This window comes from Channa argus, chromosome 23 (assembly GCF_033026475.1).
Source record: "Channa argus isolate prfri chromosome 23, Channa argus male v1.0, whole genome shotgun sequence".
NCBI lineage: Eukaryota > Metazoa > Chordata > Actinopteri > Anabantiformes > Channidae > Channa > Channa argus.
The window spans coordinates 9,542,421-9,570,317 of record NC_090219.1 but is presented as its reverse complement, the minus strand read 5'-3'; the positions used below and the strand labels follow the sequence as shown (position 1 = coordinate 9,570,317).

At 40.7% G+C, this 27,897-nt stretch overlaps 2 protein-coding genes across 8 annotated transcripts in view; one reads left to right on the top strand and one right to left on the bottom strand.

The window, feature by feature from the left end:
- On the bottom strand, positions 1-27,064 carry tmtc3 (transmembrane O-mannosyltransferase targeting cadherins 3). Of its 2 annotated transcripts, XM_067493857.1 has the most exons (15): positions 26,917-27,064; positions 25,942-26,155; positions 25,487-25,705; positions 22,445-22,544; positions 20,625-20,740; positions 20,228-20,400; positions 17,647-17,899; positions 15,428-15,576; positions 15,185-15,305; positions 14,786-14,897; positions 13,642-13,745; positions 12,900-13,069; positions 12,147-12,373; positions 9,815-10,600; positions 1-6,159 (listed from the first exon to the last, which is right to left on the bottom strand). In XM_067493857.1, exons 2-15 carry the CDS (start codon positions 26,128-26,130, stop codon positions 6,152-6,154), a joined length of 2,727 nt encoding a protein of 908 aa, XP_067349958.1. In that variant the 5' UTR covers positions 26,131-26,155; positions 26,917-27,064; the 3' UTR covers positions 1-6,151. The 2 variants fall into 2 exon arrangements, with proteins under 2 accessions (XP_067349958.1, XP_067349957.1); XM_067493856.1 differs by lacking the exon at positions 1-6,159 and having other exon boundaries at positions 7,688-10,600; positions 26,917-27,063.
- Positions 27,065-27,116: 52 nt separating this feature from the next.
- cep290 (centrosomal protein 290) overlaps positions 27,117-27,897 on the top strand; it is a 30,376-nt gene continuing 29,595 nt past the window's right edge. For 2 of the 6 annotated variants that reach the window (XR_010912242.1, XM_067493852.1), the window contains exon 1: positions 27,119-27,843. Coding sequence is in view for 5 of the 6 variants with exons in the window: in XM_067493852.1 (XP_067349953.1) it covers positions 27,742-27,843 (102 nt within the window). In the remaining variant the exon portion in view is untranslated. Of the gene's footprint in view, positions 27,844-27,897 lie in introns of all 6 variants that reach the window. The other 4 variants (XM_067493855.1, XM_067493851.1, XM_067493850.1 and 1 more) reach the window with 4 other exon arrangements.

The following is a 27,897-nucleotide window of genomic DNA, read 5'->3' as shown; positions in this document are numbered from 1 at the left end:
CAATTCAATTCAATTCAAAAAACTTTATTAGGGGCAATTCAGTAGGAACAAAGGACACATCCCAGTATTGATTACAGTTATGACATTGTCTTATCTGTTGCTGCATCCATAGTAAATCCCTGACTGTGCAAACGACGTCCTTGTGCCTCGTTGGCCTTTGGGTAAAAATAAATTTGACTGGAATTATGGTGTGTTTTTCCGTTGATAACAGTTCCATGTGACTTATTGAGTCAGACTACTGGGCACCAGTTGAATTCACTGACATTGTTTGATGTTCTTCGGTGAAATCTGCAAATTAAGATCAGTGTTGGTGACGGTCATGACCTTTGTGCTGCAGTAGTGTGTCCCCTGCGGTTTAAAACAGGCTGAGATTCCCCTGTATTGGTTGTAGTTTGGCACTTGTGGGTTGCTTTTAAAGAGGAACAGTGCATGTACGGTCATGGCTAAAAATATCGTCACCCGTGCAATTCTCTCCGAAAATTGTTCCAATTGCAAATGTTTTGGTATTGACGTGCTTATTGTGGCACTGTAGCTGACCTCCATGGATGTGGAGGGAAGAGCAAAATGAATAAAAAAATTACAACAAAGGATTGTTCGAATGGTGGACAAAGAACCCGGATTAACTTCCAAACACACACACACACACACATATATTTTTCACCTTCACTAGCTTCTCTCCATTGGCTTCCCATTAAATCTAGAATAGAATTTCAAACCCTGCTTCTTACATATAAAGCTCTGAATGGTCAGGCTCCATCAAATATAGAAGACCTCATAGCACCATATCATCCCAGTAGACCACTTTGATCTCAGAATGCAGGCCTACTTGTGGTTCCCAGAATTTCCAAAGGTAGAATGGGAGGCAGAGCCTTTAGCTATCAAGCTCCTCTCCTGTAGAACCAGCTCCCAGGTCAGATTCGGGAAGAAGACACCCTCTCTACTTTTAAGTCTAGGCTTAAAACTTTCCTGTTTAATAAAACATATAGTTAGTTATAGTTATGCTGCGATAGGCTTAGACTGCTGGGGGACCCACCCCCCGATGCACTAAGCTCCTTTCCTCCTCTTGACCATCTCTCCTCTCCTCTCACCCCACAATTGTCACCACTGTATGCCATTAACTCTGTGTTCTCTCCCGTAGTTGTCTTTGTCCTTCTCTGTCCCCCTCTCTCTGTCCCTTTCTGCAGGTGTCCCCGGCTTTGAAGCTGTGTGTCTTCCAGTGTGCAGCTACTGGTCCTACCAATCTGCCCGATGTTTTGTTGTTGCTTTTTGTTGCTCTGTTCTTTTCTCTCTCCCCTTTCAACTCACCCCAACCGGTCGAGGCAGATGGCCGTCCACCCTGAGCCTGGTTCTGCTGGAGGTTTCTCCGTTAAAGGTAGTTTTTTATCTCCACTGTTGCCTATGGCTTGCTCCAGGGGGAATTGTTGGGTTCTCTCTATACATCTTTATAATCTTGACTTTATTCTGTAAAGTGCCCTGAGATGACTTTGTTGTGAATTGGCGCTATATAAATAAAGTTGAATTGAATTGAAACTAATTCAAGCTGATCTGCAGACACAGTGTCAGCTCGCACTAGCTGACCAAAGTGGAGCTTTTTGGTGAAGGACATCATGGCACTGTTTACAGAAAAAGAAATGAGGCCTTCAAAGAAAAGAACACCGTCCCTACAGTCAAACGTGGTGGAGGTCCAAGTTCTGGCCCACTTCTGAAATGGGCAGCAATGAGTGCAGATCAGAATCCCACAGAACACCCGTGGAGAGATCTCAAAACAGCAGCTGGGGGAAGGTGTCCTTCAAATCTGAATGACCTGGAGCAGTTGGCAAAAGAAGAGTAGTCCAACATTGGTTGCTTTCATGGAGGTGGAAGAAACTCATTCGTGGTTACGGCAGGCGATTGATATCAGTTTTTTCTTCCAAAGGGGGCGCTACCAAATATTAAGTTAAGGGTGACAATCGTTTTTGAGTTCTGTGCAATTATTATGAAGTTTGACTTTTCCTTTTTCTGTTGTTCCAGTGCAAAGAAAAGAATAAGCCCCTAAAAAACCAAAACATTTGAAACTGGAACAATTTTCTGAGCAAAGGGTTGCAGGGTTCTGGGAGAATTGCAAGGGTACCGATATTTTTTTGCCATGACTGTACACGTATGTATATGCTCAGTTTTAATGAATTTGCATAAAGCTGCACCTCAGGGAGCCACTTAGATGTCAAACCTGAAACTCATCGCTTTGCAGTAGTTTCAAATGAAAATAAGCAATTGCCAGACAGAAAAACTATCTTGCAAACTATACTGCGTATAGTAATGTCGTGAGGATGCAATAATGCCTGGTGCACACGAAATACTATTGTGTGTGCTCACCAGCAATGTTTCTGGTGCGTGCGTGAAAGGATTTCATGTGCAGAGGGAACAACTGGTTGCATTCTGTGTTTGGCCATAAAGTGCCAAATAAGGCAACCTACTTTCCAGACAGTTACTTTGACATGACAGAGGGAATCTGACACCCAACATTTTTGTGATCCCCATAGAAAACCCGAATTTAACATGCACCAAGCATGTCTGAAATTCTTCTCTTCAAACACGTCAGTAAAGGGCACCGCTGAGACCACCCCTCAGACACTGCCTTTGCAAAGCTGAATCAAAAGAAAGCGTGCAAACTTCAAACGAATGCATCCTGAGGTGCTGGAGCCGTTTCCCAGCTGTCAGTGGGACCCGTCTTTCTCAGGGCTGAGACCCACACAGACAAGACAACCACTCACACTATGGGCATTTTGGATTTCACCAAACTGCAATTTTTTGGCGTATGCCTATGTATAAATGAATAAAGTGATTATTATTAATAAGTAATATATGTAAATGAGCAGTTTGAGAACAAATTTCAATACCTTTTTAAAATGTAGTCAAAAATGATTATCTGTTTTTATTGAAGATTCTCTACTGTATTCTTTGAGCTTTCATAATAAGAATCCTGTTTGGTCCACTCTTCTGCTTCATACAACACGCTGAGGCCTCTTTTGTGTTGCAGTGTGAAGTTTACTAGGATCAGATGGGAGCTGAGCACTCAGGTGGCAAACTCAGCCTTAAAGAGGACGGGGTGAGGGTTCACATTTGCTCAGTGACTTAAAAGTCCTTGCGCTTAGCAGGACTCCTTAATACCTAAAAGATGTATTGTGCACCCTCCCGAAATGAGCTTATCCGGCTTGTTTGCCATGCAGCTCATCAATGTGTTCAGATACACAGGGGTCAAAGGTAACAGACTGAGTAAATCAACTGGCGACAGTAACAACAGTAACTACTGTGTGATGGTGGCTGGGAAACTGGACACCGATCACCAGCAGACATTTTAGTAGTTTCGTCCTTTAACCCTGCAGTGACATTAAGCAGGTTTGGTTGGCTCAGTACTTTAACCAGAAATCTGCAATATAATATTTTTGCAATTGATTTTGGTGATTTGCATTCACAGATGCACGAAATCCTAATCACAAATGCGGCAGTTAAGATTTATGTAAAAGGTGACCGTACAAATCCTCGAATGGTGAACGGGATGACGCAGCTTCACCCTGTGCTGATTGTTGCTGTTTGAGACGGTTTAGAGGTGAGAAGCTCACGTGACATAAGAAGCGGATGTTAACAACTGAATAGAGTGAAGCGTCTCGTAAAAGCACCAGTTTCAGCAGTTAAATTCTTCAATTTCATGTAATGTGAATAAATCTGAGATCAGTGTTTAATCCCGCATCACAATCTTTAGTACTCAGTGTTAAAGTGCAGCCCGGTAGCTCAATGGGTGGAGCGGCAGGATCACAAATCAGACAACACTTATTTCTGAAGCACGGTTAAGAACATTTAACAGTACTAGGACTTTGTCTTGGTGTCAGGTGCAAACACATGAATGGATTTGATGATTTCAGTGTAAAATTTCACGAACATCTTCAAAGGGAGGTGAAACATCTTCAGCTGCCGCAAGAAGTGCAGTTCTACTCCCACTTGAGGCCTTGGGTGAGGGGGAAGGACTCGACAGAGGTCACCAGAGCGCCGAAGAGCATGACGGGGGAGGGGGGCTGGGGTCCTTCCTGAAATCCACCATCCTCTCCACTGTGTTGAACTTCAGCAGTATGACAGACTGCTGACCAGATGTGCAGCTGTTGGTACACAGGGATAATAACAGAGGAGAGGGGACACAGCCTTGGGGGGGGGGGATCCAGTGCTAATAGGATGCAGAAGTCAGCGGGATCAAATCCCAGCCGACCTACCAGGTGTGTCCCTGAGGAGAAAGGACTCCATTCATCACTCAGTACAGGCTCAGTAAATAACTGTGCCTCCGCAGAAAATTGGTTTTTAGAGGATAAAGCAACACACTGTCCGAGAACATGTAGTCACTGTGCAAAAACCACCGTTAGAAGTAAAATAGCATCTAAAAGTTTGTGAGCTCAATAATATCTCATCTCTTACAGTTTGTGGGAGGCTGCTCTAAACCTCCGGAGCAATAACAGCAAAGGCTTTCAGAGTCCGGCCTTGACCTGTGAGTCCCCGAGGGGCTGTAGAGTCTGCCGGTGGGTAAAGACACTACAGGTGGATAAGGAGAGGGCTGCGTTCATGGAACAACTAAGTAACTGGACACGTAAAAGGTCTGAGTAAGTTTTTTTTTTGCAGTGTAGTAATTCTCCACATCACTCTTGTAGTGATACATTGTGTTTCTTCACCACCAAAACCCTGCAGTTACTTGTGTAGTCACTGTCTCAAAGCTCTGACAGTTGACGTATGAATGTGAGTAATCCATTGAAATGCTGATTTGGAGGACTCCTGATGTTTTAGAACATCTGTTCGTCCCTACAGCACCAGAACAAGGCAGCCAGTTGAACACAAGTAGCTAAATCTAATTGGCAGGCTGCCTTTACATTTTGTGTTCGAGTGGATTCCAGTACACGTCGTTTCCCTTCCAGATGCTGCGTTTGCATGTACACCGACCAGATTAAGTGCAGCAGTTTGCCATTTGGCTGCAAGGAGGCAGCCAGATAAATTAGCAGATCCCAACTTGTTTGGCCAATGTGCATTGAAACATGATGACATGTTATCTTCATCTACTTTATTTAACACCTGAGATTGGAAACAGGGCTAGTAAATTTTTTGGAAAAGGAATCTGGAAGGAATCCGAATGTGTGCGGTCTCTCTCTTTTTTTTTTTTAATTTTAAATTTTGTTATGCTACATGATGATCTTATCTCATGCCAGACAGCAGGTTAGGAAGACCAACTGTTAAACTTGTCATCGCATTGTCATTTTCTCACAGTTGCACAGTGTTACATATCATTTAATTAGTGCTCGTTTCGTTGCAGTGGGAATCTAACCACAGGCAGCTGGTTTATAGTACCTGGCACTTTTGATTTAAAATCTAATTCAAGCAGCATTGCTGATGTCTGTTTTTTGTTTTTTTTTTTCCCCCTCCACTTGCAGTGTGGCCCTCCCAAAATTTGATGCAAGCCAATAAAGTTGAGCAAGTTGACTTGCAGCCAATATTTGTACCCCTCCACCCTGTTTTCAATGTTCTGTATCAAGGCACAGCATAAACCAAGAACATGTCGGCAGGTTTTTGTTTGTTGGATAGCTCGAGGCTCACGGCCTCTTACTCCAGATAACATCGCAGACAAACATTTCCCCCCAGTTAATGAAAAGTAGATAAACTATGTATATTTATTGTTTCTGCCATCTGCTCACACTTTGATATTTGAGAGCTGCAAGGCACAACTGCAGATGTAATCTCAGTGGTGTTGATTTCTTCATTAAATCAAGTGAACACAGAAAATAAATAACACAATAAATAGTCCAGTATCCTTTAGGTCACGTTTGTTGCTTTTACCTTTTAACATAATCCTACTTATGAGACCTCGGCCATTTCATTTTATTCTAATAATTCACAGGGTGAAACCCCCCCCCCCCCACCTCATTAATACACATAACTGTACTTAGACCCGGACTATGGACAAAAAGAATACATGCCTCACTGCTCTCTTTCACCAATGGGGACTTTCTACAATTTGACATTCACAGGCTTTTTAGTGCTGCGTCCCCTCTGAAGACCATCAGGAGCTGAAAACCTCGTGTGTAGAGTGATGGAAAGGTCCCCCGGGGCAGCATGTGTCTTAACAGCAGTAGGTACTGCAGGCCTACATACCTGAAATTTTAAGAAACAAGCAGCCAGTCAACCAAAAGAAGCTACAACAAGGGTCGATTATACAGTGGCTGTGTGACCAGCCTTGTTTCGTAAACCGCAAACAGATAGTGTACGTTTTGTCAACGGCTCAACGTGACGCACAAAGAGCATGAGATTGCACATACAACCCCCTCAGCACTTTGTAAGGAAACACAGTCAATTGTAAAACAAGATTTCTGATGAAATTTAGCTGCTGCCTGCATGTAGTGATAGGAAATTGATAGTTGAGTATTATAAAAGTGAATATTCATTTGTTAACTGACAAATACATGATTATTAAAGGCTAACTTAAGTCCTGTTGATTATCTTTGTGCCGACTGAAACCACAGGTTTATCTTTCAGAGGTGTATGGCCGGGACACCATGACATCAATGTTGGTCATAGATACATCAAAGCACATTTCTGACCACACATCCATCACTGATACTGGATGTGGATGTAGGTAAACAAGACTTCAAACAGTCCAGCAAAGAAGTGTTTCAACTAAGCATTCAGTTACAATTCTCAACAGTTAATTGTCCAAATCTGTGCAAATCATGGCCACAATCATCTAACAGCCATATGTAGATTGATCCTCAATGTAATTTATCATTTTGTGAATTTGTAGCTGCTGAATGTTTATTATTGCTTAGTTTTTGTGAACATTTTGGGGTTTGTGAAAGTGTAAAACTAATAAGACGTGTGTCCAATAAGTCGGTGAACGTGAATTTAAATGAATGGAGGACGACCTTGGCAGAATAAAAGCAAAGGGTCTACGCAGAAAATACATCACACGGAATAAAAGGCCCTGTGACTGACAGCTTGAAAGTTGCAAGGATCAGACTCCATCTCAGTGTTGAAGAGCTGTCACTTAGTTTTCCTGTGACGCTTAAATCCCACACAGTTCGAATGTAATAACTAAGGGCTGCTAAGCATTGACACTTTTGATGGATATTAGGCCCAGACACCGTAGGCATATTTCCTCAGCCCCAACAAAAAGAGATTACCCCATTGCCAGCTACTTAAAGGGCAACTTCACCAATTTTCAACTTGCTTTTCAAGGCTTTAGTGTCTAAATGTACATTAACTGCCCTCTGACTTCCCTATATTAAAATATGTCTCTGATTCTAGCAGAAACACTCTTCCAGATGACACTAACAGACACTTCTCCAGTGCAGGAAGTCAAGCCCTGTCAAAGGATACCAATCCGCCGTGTGTTTGTGAACAATATTACAATGAAAATTGAATTGATCGGCGGGATTAATGAGAGCATACTTTTGGTACATTGGATTTCAACGTGGAACTCGATTGGGGATTTCAAATTGAATTGGCACTGGCCTGAACATCCTGCGAGGGACGGCATGATGCGCCTGTGGCAGCACAGTGGCCCGTTGCAGCATATACACTTCTGCAGAACACCAACAGGAAGATTAGCTTCACTGAGATAAGTCGTCATCTCACTTTATTTAATAACCTAGAACCCCGCCCCCACCACCACCACCACCACCACCAAGGGCTACCCCCCATTTAAAATCAAAATCATCATACAAAAAAAAAAAAAAAAAAAGAAAAATCACTGAGCAAAATAAAGCACAAACAGAAAATGCAATCTGAATGCTTCCTTGTTCAAAGCGACCTGTCGGGGCTAACGGAATATTTCATCTATGTTTAACACTGACGAGGGCTCCGCTGTATAAAACGCGAAAATGATCTAGAACATGTTTTACAGGCAACAGTTCACATTGAATATTAGACAAAAAAATAAAATAAAATAATGCACCATGACTTTAAAGCATACTGTCAGTGGTCAACAAAAACATTTTACAGCATTTGCAGTGCATATAAAAATGATAAATAACACTGGATACAAGTACACTGTACATGGATATATATATGTACATGGAACTTCTGGGCTAAACAAGGTCAATGCATAGTACCACCACAGTGCTGTTAACTTACAGTAATCTGCCTTCTTTCCTAAATATTATTATAACTAATTATTGCACTGTGAAGCGAAAACAGGAGCATCATGAGAGCTGTGAAGACATTAACATCAGCTGCGAGGAAGAATATTTCTACCAGTTCCAGATAATTGGCCGTGTAATGAGTGTGACGAATTGAACACTGCTGACCTGTCTCTGTTACAATCAGCTCCTGTTGAAACTACGCTGTTAAAAGGTTTTTGCAGTAACAAAAGTGTCCTTTGATGCTATCGTTACTGTTATTGGCCACTTTCTTCTTCTTCTTCAGGTGTTCGCAATCACAGCAGGGGATTTGTTCGAATCTGACACCTCGCCCACATCTGTGTTAAATGTCGGAAGTAGCCGCAGAGAGATGACGAATAGGTTTTAATCTGAGCGATTACAGCTGTAAAGAAAGTGAATACAAAGGCTGGTACATAAACTTGCGAAAAAAAATGTGGAACATGCTAATGATATTTTGGTGCTACTTCGTGAAAACAACATCATTGGCGTGGAGCTGGATGAAGGAGGGGATGTGTTCTCTGCGAATGAACTGTGAAAATGTCTCATCAAGTGGAAGGAACTTTGGAAAATCAAGAACACATGATGAAGCGTGACGTTAAGTATGAGTGTACATCATTGTCGACCATTAAATAAATAAGAGGGCCGCCGCCCAGGTCAGAGGCATGTGTGTGTGGGGTAGCTGACCAAGAAAAACAGGAAAAAAACAGTCATCTCTAATGAATTTGTAGTGTCTAAAGGATGTGAGATACTGTAGGTGTAGAGATGTGAGGAGGGTAATGTGACAAAAGGAATGAGATAATCGTCTCTAGATGGGATCACAATGAAATTTTGAAGCAAGGGCAGCTGCGAGCACAGAGGCTGATGCAGTGGCAGGAAGTGCTGGATAGGATCAATAAAGATTTACCGGACCTGCAATAGAAGATAAGCCTGATGTTGATGTAGTGTGGATGGTTATTTTGCACGCCGTGTGTTATGGGTTATTTTAAGGCCTAAACTCTGCAGATATGTCTGCCTTGGGTAAATATGGGGAATACATAATTTCCTTTAATTGTCCATTGTACACTCATTCTGTTTTTAAGAACAATAACACACAGAAGTGAGTCACATCATAGTGAGAAGAATCCAGTGATAAACAATGACTACACATGGTAAAAACAAAAACCGATCTAACTACTGGAAAGCTATGATATGTGAAATCACATTAAGGTTATCACCACACACACACACACACACACACACACACACACACACACACACACACACTGGCATTCTACGTCTGCCATAAGCTCTAAATAGTTGATTCCAAATTGGCCTTTGTGCTTATTGTTACATGACTTTCATGTGCAGATCAGCATTTCCCTTGTTGCCATGATTAGTGTGAGAACAACAGGACCATGCTGAGCGGCCAGCAAACACATGATTAAATCAAAGAAATAAAATGCTAGTTGATTAGGAAAACACATTTCTGGTGGGGGAGGGGGGGGGAGAGAAATGCAGTCTGACCACGGAGCATTAAAGAGCTCTACAAAATTAGTCCAGCTATAAATTACAACCATGTCAATCGCCACTTAATATGCGCTCAATCTCCTCTAGTCTCTTCAAGGCAGCTGCTCGTTTTTTCTCTATATCTTTAATCTCTTTAGTGGACTTACCCTTAGTCCGCTTGTCAGACTGGCTACTGTCCAAAGACTCTGACTTGTCCATGTCCACACCTCTGAGGGTTTCTGTTGAGGATTTCCGCGCATTCTTCTCAACCCCAGCCCCTTTTCCAAGAGCACTAGTACCTCTCTCTTCCTTCTTACCCTCAGCAACCTCTTCCGCCGCCTCCTTAACTCTTTTCGGCTTTTCCTCCTCTTCCGATGTCACGGTTGCTCCCTGTGCTGTAGTAAGCGGTCGCCCTGCCGCACTCATAGCAGCCATTTTGCTTCGTACAATACTCAAATGACGGCGCACATACTCCTCGTTTGGTGCCAGCGCCAGTGTCTCCTCCAGGCAGCGCTCTGCTCGTGGCAGGTCACGTTCCTCGAAGTAGACCACGCACAAATTGTGCTTGCCTTGCACATTGGTAGGGTCCATGCTTAAAATGCGCTCGAAGCAAGCTTTAGCACCGTGCGTGTCTTTCTTGTGGTTCATGAGGATGTCGCCCTTCAGGATCAGGCCTTTGATGTGCTCTGGGTGATGGTGCAGCAGCTCGTCCAACACGGGCAGAGCATCAATCTCCCGTTTGGACTGGGAGTAAAGCAGGGCCAGGTTGAACAGCGCGCTGCGGAAGCCCGCCTGCAAACCGATGGCTTTACGCATCCACCTCTCAGCTGCTGCGTTTTCATTGGCATCCATGGCCAGCATGCCGAGGTTGAAGTAGCCGTTGGCATCTTCCGGGTCCTCCTCCACATAGGCGAGGAAACGACGGTTGGCCTCAGGCCAGAATTTCGGTTCACCTGCCACATAAAGCAGACACACACACACACAGATAGTTCTTATTAAAAAAAAAAACAAAAAAAAAAACGAACACTAGCCTAACAAAGACAAACAAATGTAGAACTGCAGTTAAAGCAACAATTCTTTTAGCCCTTCTTAGAAATATAATCCAAAACAAATCTTGGTGCTAGTTTGCATAATTACAGGACAACCTTCGCCGTCTGAAAACAGGGTGAGGTGTTTTATCATCTACCGGAAATTAAAAATGAATAACATAAACACTGAGTTCATATGTAGCACACATACTCCCTGGTGTCTGTTAAATGCCAGCACTGGCATTGTGTTTCAGAAAACTTAGGAGTGGCGGTTAAGGGAGAGTCTATTGGCACACATCTTACCTGGCTGGGGTTCAGAACTGATTGTGTTTTCTGAAATTTGAACTTCTCCAAAAGATTACTGTAACTGCTGGAGGCATTTGTTGTGATTCATAAAAGTGAACACAGACAGTTACACAAACAGGAATGTGAGGAATGTTAAGAAAATCTATTCTGGCATGGTTGCAACTCTGCCCACTTTCATACTTGTGTGGACCTGACCCCCTTCTGGAGAAATGAAATGTTTTGAAGTCTGGGAAAACACGGAACCAAACTGTCTGAATATTCAAAAAGAACTTTCGGACTATCTGCAAAGCATTTCTGGGAGAGCTTCTACTGACCAATGGAGTTTTTGCAGTGTAGAAACGGACCGTTTGTTGAAGAGACTGAATATTAATAATAAAATATAGAAATGCTCCTGGAGAATACAGTTTAAAATGCCAAAAATGTTAATTGTGGCATTGAAAATCTAACTTTACAGACAACGCTGTGCAGAACAGAAACATTTCAAGATTGTTATAAATCTATTTAGATGGAATGTAGGAAGTAATCGGAGTTTGGTGAACATGGGCGATGTTTTGCAATACCATTTTTTGAGAGATTGTTGTTTAAATAACGTGTTATCAATCAGTATGTCACCTTTTAAATGGTGGAGCGATTCAGTTGTTACAAATCCCTTGACTGATGGAATGGCAAAGAAAACCTTTCACACCTGTGATGAGATCTTGGCAAAGGCTTATTGGTCACAGAGCTGCACTGAGGTAAATGCGAGGGAAGACTTTTGTTCCTCGTACTTGGAAATACCTGCAGCAAGAATGTGTTGGTAGCAGGGGGCATGAACCCTGTGACAAGATTTACAAAAGCAAACAAACATGGGCGGAAAACAAAAACCGCCTAAAGCTCCAGTAAATGTAAGTGATTATTTACATTTTTTGGTTGTCACAGAATCAATGAAGCTTGACCTGAGAGAAACTTGGCCATGGACCCTGTGGGGGCCATGCAGGGTTCACTGCAACATAAGGGCTAATTCTTAAAAACTTGGTTACACCCTAAAAGGTAATATCAGGTTATTTCCTTTGTTCACACCAATTGGCGTTGAACAGCCATTAGCAAGTTGAACCACACTTTTACTTTGGCTGGAGACTGGATCCGATTTTAAACTCTTAACTTCCTCATTGCAGAGCTCGCTCACCGGATTCCTGCATGAGAAGGGCTGAGTTGAAGAGTGCCAGCTTGTGGCGAGGGCTGAGCTCCAAAGCGTGGTCGAAGTTCTTCAGCGCTTCTGATGGATCCTTCATTTCGATGTTGACGATGGCCAGGTTGTACCACAGGTCAGCATTAGTGCGATCAAGCTCCAAGGCTCGTAGGTAGGCATCCCGGGCTTCTGTGAGCTTGTTCATCTTCAGCAGCAGCTCCCCTCTGAGTCACATAACAGTCAAATATAACTCAAAAATTGTGTAGACATTTCATTAGTTTGGTGCACTTTCCCTAACTAGCAGAGAGGCCAGACAAGCACCTTAAGTGCAGCTGAATTTTCTGTCATGCCTGAATGAAGTGGAAGTTTCCTGTAGTAATTATTACAGAGTAGAAAGAACAAACAAGGTGGAATCTGCTTACAAAGAAATACCAGCAGACAGCAGAAAGTAGTATATTGTAGTGTGTTAAAACATATTAAGCAGATTCAAGAAGACATTGATTTTAAATTACATTTGTGTTCTGTTGCCATGGTTTTAGACTTATCACTTGGTATTTGCTAGAAAAATGTCCTTGACTGTACAGATTGATGGATGATGGATGGAAATAATCAGTTTCGGGTGGTAACCACTTTTGATTATTGTTAGAATTTGGAACAGTAACGTTCCAAAACAAAAGAATGAATGTGGAGAATGAACATAAAAAAAATAATGCTTTTTTAAAAATCTACGTGGAAAGTAAAAACCCTCGCCTGCTGATGTAGGCTTGCTTGAAGTCTGGTCTCATGCTGATTGCTTGTCGGTAGAGTTGATCGGCCTCTTCCAGGCGTGATTCATTGGCCCGGATCAGATTGGCCAGGTTTATGTAAACATTCAGATGATTAGGGGCCACACGAGTTGCATACTTCTTACCAGGAATGACCTGATGAGAGGTCAACAGTGAAGTTAATAGTCTTAAGGTTTTGTGTTCACCTGAAAATTAAAGTGAAATAAAAGGAATGCGTGTTCCATGCAACATCCTGACCATCTCCGCTATATGTCCCTCTCTTTCTGTCTAAATAGTGTGTTGTTGTTGGTGGCTTCTGCATGATATCAGCGCTGGTAAACTGATAATTGGACATTTACTGAAATTAAGTAAGAGAAATGCAAGTGAAGTACACTTATTTTGTGGTTACAAAATGCAAAACTGCTCAAATAAGCAAAAACTGAAATTACTGAACCTAATCAATATTAGCCTCAAGGAGTTTAATACTAGATAGTTTATTTGATCAAATATCTATACTTGTGGATGATATTATCCTCCGCCATCACATGGTACACTGTACCGGCAGCTACCTCAATGACAAGTGAACAGCCGGAGGCAGAAACAATTTATCAATAGACATGAGCCAAGAGGTTTGTCTTGTCCAAGTGATGAATGAGGAAGTGTTGCAGTTTGAACTTTCACTTGGCCTTAATGCAAGTTACTTCTGTGGACTGTATGTGACACGGTACCTGTGGCATGAGGGATTTCGCAACCAAGTAGGCATCTTCTGCCTCTCTAGACTTGTTTAAATTCTTGTAGGTTCTTCCGACATTCATGTGAGCACCAATGTCATCTGCAGAAACGAACAAAAAAAAAGGAAACAAGAGCGCAAAACGTAAACTTTTACTTCACCTGCTGGTTTATTAACATTGCATTTTAACATGTTTCCCTGTAATAACGTGAAATAGTTATTGTGATGTATTACGATAAGTAACAGTAACAGTATAGCAATAGACAACATTGCTCAAAAGAAAAATACATTATTCTGGGAACCGGTGGGAAAAATTAAGCACTGAAAGGGTCAGTGAGGACAAGTAAAACTGATGCTTTATGATTAGCAAGGCAGGAAATCCTCATCAGGTTAATGTGTTTACACTTAAGTCTCGGGGAAGCCCTTTAAAATGAGACCAGGCAAACGCGATGCTATGAAGCCTGTGAGAAACCTAACGTGCTCAAACTGGACATTTTATGAAGTAAAATTATATATATATGTTAAGTATAAGTTTGTAAGGTATAAACACAACATTGTAAACCCAACAGGGGAGCTTTTATTATTTTTAGATGAGGCCAAGTGTACTATGTGTGAATGCTATGAAGTTTATGTAGAACAACAAGTAACCCGATCATCACCTCTGAGATCCCTTACAGAAACTGCTAATTCCCTCGTAAATGTTAATCGTTGGCTTTTTAAAAGCTTTCTCGTTTTAAACTTTTATGTGCCGTTTCCTCCCATTTTTGCTGCACTTTACATTTTTCCCGACGGCTTCCTTGTTGCTCTAATGCGAAGCCATCAGAAAACTAAGAAATGCATTTGTGGAAGCTATTAGTGATCCTTCAAACAATAAACAAAGGGCTTTGTTAGCCTGTTTCAAAAGCGGGGTCACTTCACACAGTGGGATTATCACAGCATCAAAACTCTTAGCACAACAGGGTGGAAACCTTAAGAAAACACTGCATGCCTGTAATTCTGAGGTGACAGTGTAATTGGTACTGGTAGCAAATATGGTTAATATCTGGTGGGAGTACTGTGCATCTGTAAACTGAAAACAAATATAAAATATGAAACTCTTCACTTAAACCTTTTTAATATAATTATTTATGAATGTTTCTTACCTGGCTGAACGCGAGTGGCCTGGAGAAAATACCGCAGGGCTCTGCCATAATTGTTTTGGTTCTCCAGAGCGTGGCCAACGTTATTCCACAACTTTGCATTGTTCTTGTTGACCTGAAGTGGCAAGACATTTTGAAAAATGACAATAGGTTTGTCTTGTTTCGTAAAAGTTGGGTCATGATTATCATTTAAAATAGAAAAGACGTTTGTTAGTTATTCAACTTAGGAGATTTAAAAAAAAAAAAAAAAAAAAAAAAAGTTAGTCATTTGGCAGATGCTTTTATCCAAAGTGACTTTCAAGTGAGTAGCACACACCACAACTTTGGGGTCAGTGTCTTGCCGTAGCGGACCGGGAGTGGAACCACTGGCCCTGTGGTTTGTGAAAAACTCCTACTACTTACCTTCAGGGCAGAAGTGAAGAGAGTATATTCTGACTCCCAGTCCCAATTCCTGTTGAACGTTTTCACTGCGTGGGTTGTTAAAAGTACTCCAATCATTAACCAGGAAATTTTCCTCAAGTGTCTACATTAGGGAAATGTAAAGATTTTCAAGTTACAGTAATATGGTGATACAATAAATGTTATTTTCAGTCTGTAGAATAATAAATTATTAAAAAAGGATTGTAACTTTGGACAGGCACTCACTCCTTATGTGAGATGATCTTAAATCCGTGTGCAACAAGCACACAGAAGCCCATACTGGGAACATAAAGCACCCTTTCTGCCACAACAAAACCCACAGGGAAGAAGAGGTTGGATGCGGGAATGAATGGCAGGACTATCAAAGATAGGGCCTGAAACAGAGTGACAAAAAAAGTCTTTTATCAGCCATTTCAGTGCATTTGTAACTACAGAGTGAACTTTCGTAAATTTGATTAAACACGTGCCTGCAGGGGGATAAATATTGAAACATGTCAGAAAGTATTAATACGTCATCAATAGTCCTATTTGTGTGCGCACAAATACATTTGACAACCATGCGCATTCATTTCTTAAGCACTCTTCGCCTCCGTCTATCTGGATTTTTGCAGCATCTTTAACTTTTATATGTTGTCTCTCTCTGTCTCATCATTAGCATGTACCCAGTGGGAAACGTGCTTATCATGGTATCTAGTATTAATATATTAATAGTTAATAACCACAAGACTGCACGTGGAGAGCTACAAGTCAAATTCCTTGTGTGCACAAACATACTTGTATAATAAAGCTTATTCTGATGTGTGAAATGAGGGGATTTCAAGAGATACGATATTGGAGATTGTGCCTCCTCTTGTGCAGGCTGGGACCTGATAGGTTATGAAAAGGTATAGATTTACTGAAAAAAGAAACTGTGTATAAAGTCAAAAAAGAAAAGGCTGAAAGTTGATTTACTTTAAACGCGCGTATCTGAGTGTCATATGTTTTACTTGATTAAACTCAAGTAGATCTGAAATTCATGTACAAAGAAATTAGCATGATGCATACAAAACATGCTTATGTTGACTGCATAATCCTAAACATTCATGTGATATGTGATAACTTGAGTTTCTAAACCCGCAAACCTTCTGATGATTTCTAGGTTTACATGAAAAGATGTGGTCTCAGAGTTCTGGACCCTACTGTATGTGAAATAGAAGAAATAAATGAAATCAAGAAATGAATCAGTGGATAAGTCAATTAATAAATTAGATGCATCTTAGTGCCATTGTAAGTAGGTAAAGACACTTTAGTGGACAAGTGTTGTCGTGTCCTACATGGAAGACAGCTGGCAGCCTTGCAATAATACTAAGTAGGTTAATGGTGGTGTGATATTGTTACGCAACATTTTACAAAATGCTCTTATAAAACGAGGGTAAACACTGCAAAAGGTCATAATTCATTTTTGTGTGTGTTGATTTGTGGTCCCCTTTTCTAAAACTGAAGCTAAGAACAATACTTTGAGGAAGTTCACTGACCTTTATGTACAAGAGCGACTGGGCCTCTTGCACAACAGATGCTAATTTGTTTGTGTGCCACAATGAACAATCACCACTCACTCATTCCTTCAAAGCTCAAGTATAAGCTTCTGTTTTATCTTTTTTTTCATGCATCCTGTTTGTTCTGTTCTGATAAATTCAAAACACTGCTGTTTGTTTGTGTTCTGTGAAACTGATTTGGTCTCAAGCCCGTTTCAGGCATGAACTCTAGAGAATGTCAGGAGGATCAGGAGTTTCCATTTCAGACATGTAGCCAACGTCGGGAGATTGTCTGTGCGAGATGCACTGTCACTTAAAAAGAGACACTCTGTGTAACCGGGCAAGGGGTGGTGCTTGGGGACTTTGAGCAGGGGGGCAGGACATGATACGAAAACAAAGCTGCGGAAGTGATAGTGTTTTGCTTTGTAATCTGGTCGTGTACCACAGAATCTCGTGGTGTTCCTCGTATTTGTTTGACCATTTCCAGGTTTGCGCTTACAGACAAAAGTTCACAAATCTCGTTGTCCTTTGGGTTTGACGTTGTTGTGTTCGTGCGAATGAACGAGTTCTTCACCTTCAGGTGTCACAGGAAATGGATATCCACACGCTCGCTCACCCATGGGGAATTTTCCGGAGTTTTGCCTCCTCTATCCACAAATGAGCTCGGCTGGACTTGGCACTAGGGAGCTGGCTAGGTAAAATCCGAGTAACGTCAGAGCCAACAGACTTGGGGGCTTGCGTTCACACATACACCCCCTCCAGATAAAGTCTGGATAATGTGTGAATTCCATTCCACCACCATTTCTTTCTAATTAGCATTATGGCAATGCCCAAAGTTGCCAGTTTCAGCCCTTGATTGCAAAGCCCTTTGAAAAGGCATCTGATTGTTGTTACATGTCAATGATCTACAAAACAAAAGTTCCAGCTTACCATGATGACAGTCTTGGCAGAACTGTGCCTATACCGTAGGCTGTGATATGCTAGCAGACCCAGAAAGGTGTAGAACATCACTGTTGCCAGGTTACGTAGGTCTAGGAGTGACTCCACCAGAGGAATGGTACCCATAGTCCAGTCGCAGCAGAGCTCAGAGGGATTCAGCAGAAGCCACGCGTTCACGGGAAGTAGGTAGTTGAAAGTCAGTTGTCTAGTGGGAGTGAGGCTGACAGCTGCAGGGTTATCAAATCTGCATGAGGACACAGTGGGGAAGTTAATCTGACCAATAAAGCACTGCATGAGCAGAGCAGGAGAGGTGAAATGTCTCATTTGCATAAAAGTTCAGGCCATTTGCTATAGTAAATAAAATACTTTGTGACAGTACAAAACCTGCAAAAAGTAAAGAGCTCTAAATACTCTAGGCCTAAGTATGATATGAGGGGAAAAAACCTGGAGCAATGATAAACTACAATGACATTTGAAGCATTTGATGACTCTATTATACTGTCTGTCATCAGTGACAAAATTATTTTTTGTCTATATACCTGCAGGTAACATTCCCACATCTTCAACTCTTGGTCTTTCTCTTTGATGCTATGTTACAGTTAGTAGTGCTGACTTGTTTTAATAGACGGCTTCTGTGCAAATGAATCACAACTACGAATGTGATCATCTAAATATGCAGTATTGTTGTGAAACTTAAGAGAAATTCTCTCAGACAATCTGGAGACAGCTTTAGGATTATTCTTACAGGATTAGGCTGGAACTAGGCTAATTGTCTGGAATTTTATCTTTACCATGTAATATCATTAGTTTGGATTCATAGGGGAACCTTGTAATTATAAGGGCAAAAAAGTTTACATTAAATTACTATGCTTTTTTTAATGCAGTTCAGTTGGTCATGTTTGCTGCATTTTGTCACCATCAAAGACAAATTGTGCTTGAAATTTAAAACTGATACACGTTCATTTTCTGGTCTTTGCCAATTTTCATTTATATAAATAAAAACTGGCTCAGTTGGTAAACGCAGTGCAATCCATCCATTCCTCGCCTTAGTTTGATACAATATATTACAAAACAAATTTTGAGTAGACAAAGGTCTGTAATTCCTAAAATGACAAAGTATATCACAGCTTTACGTAATCTGTTTTATACAAATGCTTAAAAATGCGTAAACATACTCTAAAACTCTCAGACAACGAATATCTCCTGTGCTTGTAGAGGTGCAGGTTTTTGAGATGTAATCACTAGCAAATTCGAATCCGTGATTTTTATGAGAACATAAACACACCGAAAGAGGGAAATCGCCATTTGTTAAGTGGCCCCAGTATGGCATTCAAAACTTAGAAGAAATCATCGGAGGAACAAAAGGATTAAAAGGTTAAATTGTTTTTGTCCCCCACTGTCATGTAAGAGGATTACAGGGAATATTTGTTGCTGTGGATTTGGCCTTTACACAGCTGACATGTTGCTTATTTAAGATCATAGCTGCACTGACCAGTAACTACAATGCAAAGGTTTGTTCATTTTAATGCCGAGCTCTTTGTGAAAGTCGGTAGCAATAAAAAGATTTTCTACTTTAAATTAAACATTACGCAATAGTTTACATAATGTCTAATTTAGTTGACATAATCCAAAAATAAATAAAGTACTAGACTAGTATAATGTGTATACATAATCCTGCAATGCAGTTAGATTTAAATCACTAGTTTGACTGTGTTCCACTGCTGTTTTGTATCTGCAAATGTTGCTACTTTTGAGCAGATAAGATGAAGCAGCTAAATGGTTAGCAGACAGTATAGCAGAACTATAGTTTTGTTTTGTTTTTTTTAAACCAGGCCAGATCAAATCGTTAATTACAATCCAATAAACATGAATTATTATTATACTAGAAATCACATAATGAGAGCACATATGCCTGTGTACATGCTCTTTGCTCTGTGGGGCTTTTGATAGCAAATACCTAAGTAGAACCAATGTGAATATTGCAAACAAGAGGACTGTTATCGGTTACTTCGTGTTTTCATTAAAACCCGAGTTCTGCTGGCATTTTCATAGTTTATTTCAGCTGTTGTTTATATCTTCGAGTCTTATTCTCAGTAGTGGACTACTGATGAATTTAAAGTTACATAAAACAGTTTCTTCCGAGAACTGGTAATGTCAGATGACAGAGAACATTACTGAATGAGACATTTTAGGTGCGGTGAGGGAGACTGTTCTACTAATTCAGAGCCGCCCAGAAGCATCCCACAGTCACCAAATACAACTTATAACTTTAAAATACCATCTATTCAAAGTGTCCATGTTTCTCATTTTATTGTTTTTATAAGTTGATTAAAAAAGAAAATCATACATTGTCACAGTTCTCATTTTCAATTGTTCCTTTTATTATTAGTTTTAAATGCTGTGAACGTTTTGATAGTTTATATTTTTGCATTAGTTTAAAGCAATAAATGAATTTTATAAACGCTTTTACTATGTCGGATTTGGAAAGTGGGAAATACCTTCAAAATCGAAACTTGAAAGACTAACAATTGAGCAGTATATTGTTGGAGCTTCTGGGGAAAACTTTGCCTACCTTGTGAAAACAGGAAGCTGGGACTGAATGACTTGGACTCTGATGATGACGAGCAGCAGGGTACTGATGACGAGGACTATGAGTTTTAGTAGGGTCTGCAGGACTGCATAGGGGAAGCCATCTTTACCCTGCAGGACTTGCCGTAAAGTTTCTAATAGCAAGGGCAAGGTGAACTGAAAAGAGCAACATGACAAAGACAGAATGGCGGAGTCAACTCAATGTAAGAGTGCAAAGGCTTCCTACACTTTAAGATTTGACTTATGTTTATTTGTTCCACTCTGAATTACTGCTCTATTTAATATAAAACATTTTACAAAGCTAGCAGTTGTTTGACGCCTTCATATAACATTTAAGAATGTTAAAGAAACAGTGAGTGGAAAAAAAAAAGGAACCTTACCCCTTGTGCCACAAAAACTTCATGGACACAGCAGATGCCGACAACAGTGATTCCCTGTTCCTTACATAGCGTTGCTGCAGCCACTAGAACAACCGTCAAAGCGATGGGAGCCCAAACTAGAAAAAAATTCAATTAAATATATTATATTATTATTAACGCTATAACAAAACTAAGCAGCCTTAATTTGTCTTAATATGAAGATGTGACCCATTTAATTCAGCATAGCAAAATGGTACCGAAATGCATAGTTTACTGGAGTGAAGTAAACGCATAAGGTTTTTAATCGATCGTGGGTAAAATACAATTTAAACATTTCTACACCACTGCAGGGTGAAAATAATGGAAGATGGACATTAACTCCTGTGTTTGCTCCTGTTAGCAGGGTGGATGTTGTTAATCACGGGCCATTACATGGATATATTTTCCATTAGCCTGGTGCTCTGTTTACCAGCCATCCGTCTTGGGTTTAAGTGAAACATCCCAGCTTGTCCTGTGAACACCATCATGGAACCTGTCGCTGTGTCTTCCTTTTATTTTTTTTACTTTGTTGGCCACTTGTCAGCAACATCTTGGTTCTAAACTTTGAAATATTTGACTTGGAGAATTAATGAGCACCGCCTGAATGGACCATTAGCTTTAGTTTCTGTTAGGCTAGACAGTCTCATTAGGGAAGGAAAAGCTGGGTCAGCTTTCAGGTCTTTCAAAGATTCAGCCACTGAATTGGGACACAGCTTAAAAGAGCTGCCAGACACCCGAGGAAGCACTGTTAACAGACACTTGGCAGGTGATTCCAGCACAACAACCTATACAGATACAAGCCAAAGACGGAACACAGTGCTTTAGAGATTTACAGGCTCACACTAGGGTCTTGAGAGATATGCTTGCCTGGGCAATTTTAGCTTATGATATTAGTATATGTGAACATTTAGGCTGATGACAAATGGCAGGGATTGTAAGTTTTAGGTAGTTTAATAGCAGGATCACAATCACATAATTTATACTGGGCCACATTGCGAAGTTTGTTTACTGCATACGTCAGATTCTTGACTAACCATTGAATCATTATCCGTGTGCAAAGTACATATTTGTAATTCTTGGAGGATTTTTGTTTCTTTATGATTCTGGACAGTGATAATAGAAAGATTACAGCAAAAAAAAATTACTTGATTGAGATCAAGATTGACATGCAACCGAGATGCTTGGTCTGGGACAACCCCATCCCAAAGATACCAGTACACCCCTTCATGTCTTTACAAATCCAGTATCGATAATAATCTAACCAAATTATTGTCGGGACTTGCTGTTGTGGTTTCTGTTGGTTTCTGTTTAAGTGTAAATAAAGGTGGACATGGAACTGGAGGAAACCAAATGTGTGTCGAGGTGTGTTGGTGTACAGAAATGTTCTCGAGTTTAAATACCTAAACAAATATATCTAAAGGGTGGGGAGACTGTGGCACAGCAGGTAAAGCCCAGTTGCTGGTCACATGTTCAATTGTCCAACTTAGTTGCTCTTAGTGAGCAGTGAGCATTGGCCATTGGTGTGAGTGAGTGTGTGTGTGTGTGTGATTGTGAGCGCGAAGGGGTGAATGAGAATCAGTGTAAAGCAAATAGGTAACAAAGCGTAATATAACTGCAGACCATTTAAATACATAAATACTTAAATATTTATTTCATGAAAACGTGAACGTAAATGTGTGTCGGCATTTAAATGAAAACACTGGAACAACGTAAATGTAATAATATGGCTTAAATAGATGGACACAATGAAAACGTACGTCTTTTACATGGACCTGTGTGAGTGAGAGTGAGAGTAGACTTACCAATGGAGTGGTCTGCCCCTGTTGATTTGGTGTAAGCCAGGAACGCAGCCAAGAGGAAGATTGAAGAAAGCAGTTCAGCTCTGCCAACCACACCTGTGACCTAATAATTAACATCGACAGCAGTCAGCATTCCACCCCATTGGAACCGATTTAGAGATTTACTGTTATGTCATTGGTTCATTTTAAGTCTTAATAATGAGTTTGAATCGATACAAATTAAAATCAATACTTTGTCGGAGGTATTTTATGTGTGCTATGGACTTTCACAGTAAGAATTGAATTTATGTTGTGTGTGTGTGTGTGTGGGGGGGGGGGGGTTACTATATTAAAATCCTCAACCTGTGGGAAACTCTTTGACACAAGTATAATAAGGATAAAATAAGGATATTCCCAATACAGAAAGTAATATCCAAAATATTACCCACGTGTCTGCGATTGGCAGTAGTCACAGTCGACATGTTTAAGCCCTTGAATGCAGCTGTGAAAATACTGTTGTTCATGTAAATCATCACAGAGGGTGCTAAGCCGATATGCATCTCCAAACAGCAGACTCTCTGAAGGTATCGTCTGTCATTTGTGTAAATGATGACTGCCCTCATGTGGAAGAAACAACGTTCTCTCTTCTACCCTAAACCAAAATCTGTCCTCAGAAATTACACATACCATAAATCCACCGCTAAGGTCCTTCTAAGGGTTCTAAAAACCATTGTTCAAAATAAGTCTAACCAGACAAAGCATTACAAGAGTAACAGCTTCATATAAATTGGAATGAGCATTACGCTCGGTAGCTGAGGAAATAATTCAGTTGCTGCAACCAATCGTTAGAATCTAACAACATGTCCTTTGAACGGGTCTGTAAATCTAACAAGCACAAAAAGAGCTGCTGTACAAAGCAACGGTATTTACCTAAGCTTACTTTTATCAGGCAGCCACAATGCTGCATTAGCTCACACGCCATGATTGTTGTCATTCCTTCCTCTGCTCCCATTTTAAGACAGAAAAATCAGTAAAAACTGCTACGAAACTTAGATGTCAAGCAGCAATAATTAACTTTTGGGAAATGTGTCTGTACTATTGCCAAGCTACTCAACAGGTCTGAGTCATGGAATCTTTGTGCAAGTTTAGTCCTTGCACATTTGCTGAAAATGATGGGAACGGCTCAAAGATCTTGGTGTGGAACAGCACAGCTGGTGAAGGTGATCTGATTTCAATGGAGCTGATTTAATAAGTCATGTAGTAGTTGAAAATATGTTTATGTATTTTTAAGAATCAACATCTCCAGCAAGTAACTAGTAGCAAAGCTGTCAGATAAATGTAGTGAATTTAATCTCAAATATTTCCCTGTCACTTCTAATACTCCAGTAAAACACTTCAAAATTACATCTCTCTATATCCCAAGTACAGCACTTGAGTAAATGTATTACTTACTGACCACTTCTGTTTACAATGATGCTTAAATGCCATTTTAAAGTATTTAGATATGTGGAGTACACCAAATAATTTGTATTTGAAGACAGTTGGAGATACAGAAAGACGGAAGTGTCCATTCAGAAAGACAGATAATTAAAACACACTGAGAAAGACATGAGGGACACACAGGGGCTCTTTGTCTGCACTTATCATGAAGGGACCTTCAGTGCTCTGAACATAACTCAAAAACAAATGATCCGTTCAGAGAGAGAGATTCCAGACGGCGATAAAACGGAGAGCATTTGCTGGACTAAGTCTAAGGGCTCATTTGTGAGGCAAATTATTTCTATTCAAGAAGTCTAAGAGACTCGGCATAGTTTAGAGAACACGATGAGGAGGACAGTGACACAGTGATGGACGCTGTGTAACCGTAGCACAACACCCCAAAAAGCAGAATGCGCTCTGGTCAGGGCCTGTCTGGTCGTCAGTTTAGCTGTGTTGAATAGGATGAATTACAATTCCTAAATGGTGAAGAGGCTTTTCAGATAGATCAAGGAGGAGAGAATGAGATCGAGATAAAATGATCAACAATAATTAAAAGAGTTTATGTTTCCAATCAGGTTCAAGTGTTGTGGTCCCCGTAACAACCACGATAAAAAGCTTTAACAACCAAATTTATAAATCAAAAATGAAAAACTAAAACTAGTTTTATATTTGAAAACAGCAAAAAAAACAATGCCCAGAGGACATGAAAGGACGAGGACTGTTCAAAGACACACAACCTTGCATTGCAACGTTTTAACCACATCCCAAATTGTTTGGACAACTCCAGCAGTTCCAAATGATAAATATTCCAGTGAGAAATGACCACTGCGATAAATCAGTGATAATGCTAAAGGAAACTCAACAGATAAAAAGTGTTTGTCCGTCCAAAAACAATGAAAAGACGGCACAAGTTAAAGAAGAACAACATCAATGTTTGGCCTATAGCTCATAAACACACAGTTCCCTTTAACCAATTTTTGGACTTTTGTGAAAATCTAATCCTGTTTTGGATTATATTTAGGTAGACATTGCGAATTTGAAAGGGTTTATAAACTTTCAAGCAGCGCAGTGTATTTCCTTACATTTGGAAATACAAAACACCACAGACAGAGCTGTTGCATAATGTTATGATAGGGTTCTACAAGGGGTTTGACTGGAAGTATTGCTGTTGAGCTTGCATTTGGTTAGACAGTTGTAGTCACAGCTTAACGCCCGTCAACTAAGGATTATCTGCATCTCTGCCTCAGCTTTGCTCCAGCATTTCTGGTGGGTCTTTCCAGTGACACCTACCATACACTAAGGAGAAATGGTTGATGGCATTTTCTCACTTGAACTAAGGAAGTCATACAAAGATCCAATGAGATCAAGACTTGAACTTGATTTGCTACTTCCTAGAAAACAGTGTCACTGCAGTGGTGACCTTGTGTTAGACTATCAGGTGGACTGATAGAACTGACCATGTTACAGCTTTTCAATAGGACATGCATTACAGAGGTAAATGTAATTTTTTTATTTATTTTTTTTTACACAACTTTACATCAATCAGTCTTACAGCCCAAAGCCTTCACCAAAGAATTGTACACTTACGGCTTCGGTGTGGATGGGGTGCACTGCAAACAGCAACGCTGCCACCAGGCTGAAAGTCTTGTCCAGAAACAATCGGCACACTCGCAGGAAAAGCAGACACACTACAGCGTGTAAGACCACGTTAAGCAGATGATATGAAGCTGCACTCAGCTCACTGAAGAGGTAGTTCAGTCGAAATGTGAGTACAGTTAGGGGACGGTAAGATTTATGGCTCCGCTCCTGGAGTGAAAGACACAGAGATCAGTAGACAGTTCAGGAGATGTTAAAGGAGGTTTGCTACTGTATTCCTTAAAGTTTCCCTTAGGCTATTATACATTTCAACAACTTAAGAAGGGCCCTTAAACCATATTTGAATTTGAGAGGTACCACTTTGGCTCTTACCAGTAGTACACCAACTTATTTATAATTAGCCTTAATGATATATGCACAAAGGTGCATCATGGGCCATCACTTACCTCAGCCATGGGGGTTCCCCAGAAGTCATTGAGAAATAGGTTGCGGAGTGGGGTTGAAGGCCGTAGGTCCTTGTTGTCAAGGATGGCAGAGACGTCATCAAACACAAAGCCGCACGACAGACTGTTCCAATAACACCCCACCACCAGTCCAGTCAAAAGTAAAATCTCCTTCCATGACACAACAGCCATTGCTGACCAAAGTCGTCATTGATCACTGAACAGGAAAAGAAAAAGAAGAAGCTTTGACATTTATCAAAATTAGCTCTTAACTGTAAATGTTTAAAACAGGTACATTGTCACGTTTGTTTTAGTTGGATTTCCTGATTTGACATTTTAAAGCAACCAACCATTCATATTATTTAATTCACTTCACCAAAGGTAGTTGCATGTCAAAACTACATAGAACATGTTTTTACTCTTCTGAACTTGCTTCCTTGCCAAAAATACCTCAGTCTCCGTTCTGATGTGTGATGCCAATATCATCTCTAGTTTGATTCCCCTTACAATCTGCCCTTTATCGTAACTTCTAAAAATAACTGGCAGTTACTCAGTGAACAAACAAGGAGTAGGCATAATAATTTACAAGCCGAGAAATCTCATCTTAACCTGTCTAATATAGTAATCGCGGTGGCACTGTACAGTTGAAGCTTGCTGTAAAACATCAAAAGCAGAGAAGGGTGTAACTTGGCAGCTTAATCTAAAGCACTGCTAGCGAACGGTCTGGTTAAATGGCCACCTAATTACAGGAAATAAATAAATGGAAAGACAATCGACATTGCTCGATCACATTAATATCATAGAACAAATAGTGTGAAATTAGATGTTTTGACAAATTCAGACTGGCTTCTCCAACGTAACTTGAGCTAGCGTCACGGCTAATTGAGTAGCTAATGCTAACTAGCTTCATACCAGTCCTGAAGCCTGATAAGCTTTTAGACAAATATTGTTTATGTTCTGCTTGTATGGTCTACTTACCGTGTCTATAACTGAGCAGGTGCTGACTGCGGCGACATTAAAAGCGTTGATGCTTATGCACATGAAGACCACACAATCCAGCTAACAGCACTCCACTTGTCGAAGCTAGCTTCAACACGTCAGCCCTTTCACTTCCGGTGCAGAGGTAACCGCGCAAGTTGAACGTTAACTGAGCCCGGGTGCTTTTTAAAACGTTGCAAGTACATGCGACCGGCACCGAGCAGCTTTAAGCTTTTCAAGTACTTTGTCTAAACGTTACAAACGCTACCTCTCTGTAGTTTCGAAAAAAGCTTCCTGCAAACGTTAATTTCAATGCGTTTTAACTGGTACTGTTTTCATTTTCTTGTGAACTAGCCTTAAATAGCTAGCAATTAGCATGAACTGGCGCTGTTGTCAGCGGTAACCTAGCAGCCACAGCATCACGGACATGGAGACCTAGCTAAGGATGGCTGTCATTTTATCTGTGCCCTGTACGGTTCCGTCATTCGTTGTTTACCCTGCCGAGTGAGGTTAAATATGTTACATTTGGCTGTAACACTGACAGGATAAATCCCACTGTTTAGTTTGCTATTAAGTGGGTGATGCGTGAAAATAAGTGGAGTTGCCTGGTTAGCTTGGAATGTGTTGTTATTTTTAGCTCACATGTCAAGAAGTCTAGTCTTTAACCGAGCTTAACGTTTGTGTTAACGGTGATGCTAACGTCACTTGGAAGAGCATGGCAAGATTTAGCAACAGCATCCTAACTCAAACGAGCTAACCAGCTAACTCAGACTGTGCTTCACAAATATTTGGCTCGGCTAACGCGACTGAAACGCCACGGCCAAAATGCCTGCTGCCTTCAAATGGGCTAAAGTGACGAAGATTGACCCGGCGACCCTGCGCGAACGTGGAAAAGAAGTGGAAGAGATCTACGGCATGTTCGTGTCGGTAACGTTAACTAGTTAATCGCATTTCACACCACTTTAAACATCCCCTCAAATT

Excerpts from the sequence above, each read along its gene's own strand:
- tmtc3 (XM_067493856.1), bottom strand. The coding sequence starts at position 26,130 with ATGGCTGTTGTGTCATGGAAGGAGATTTTACTTTTGACTGGACTGGTG. Across the intron at positions 15,306-15,427 it reads AAGATCATCTCACATAAGGA|ACACTTGAGGAAAATTTCCT; the intron begins GTGAGTGCCTGT and ends TCCCTAATGTAG. Across the intron at positions 13,070-13,641 it reads CGAAATCCCTCATGCCACAG|GTCATTCCTGGTAAGAAGTA; the intron begins GTACCGTGTCAC and ends ACCTCTCATCAG.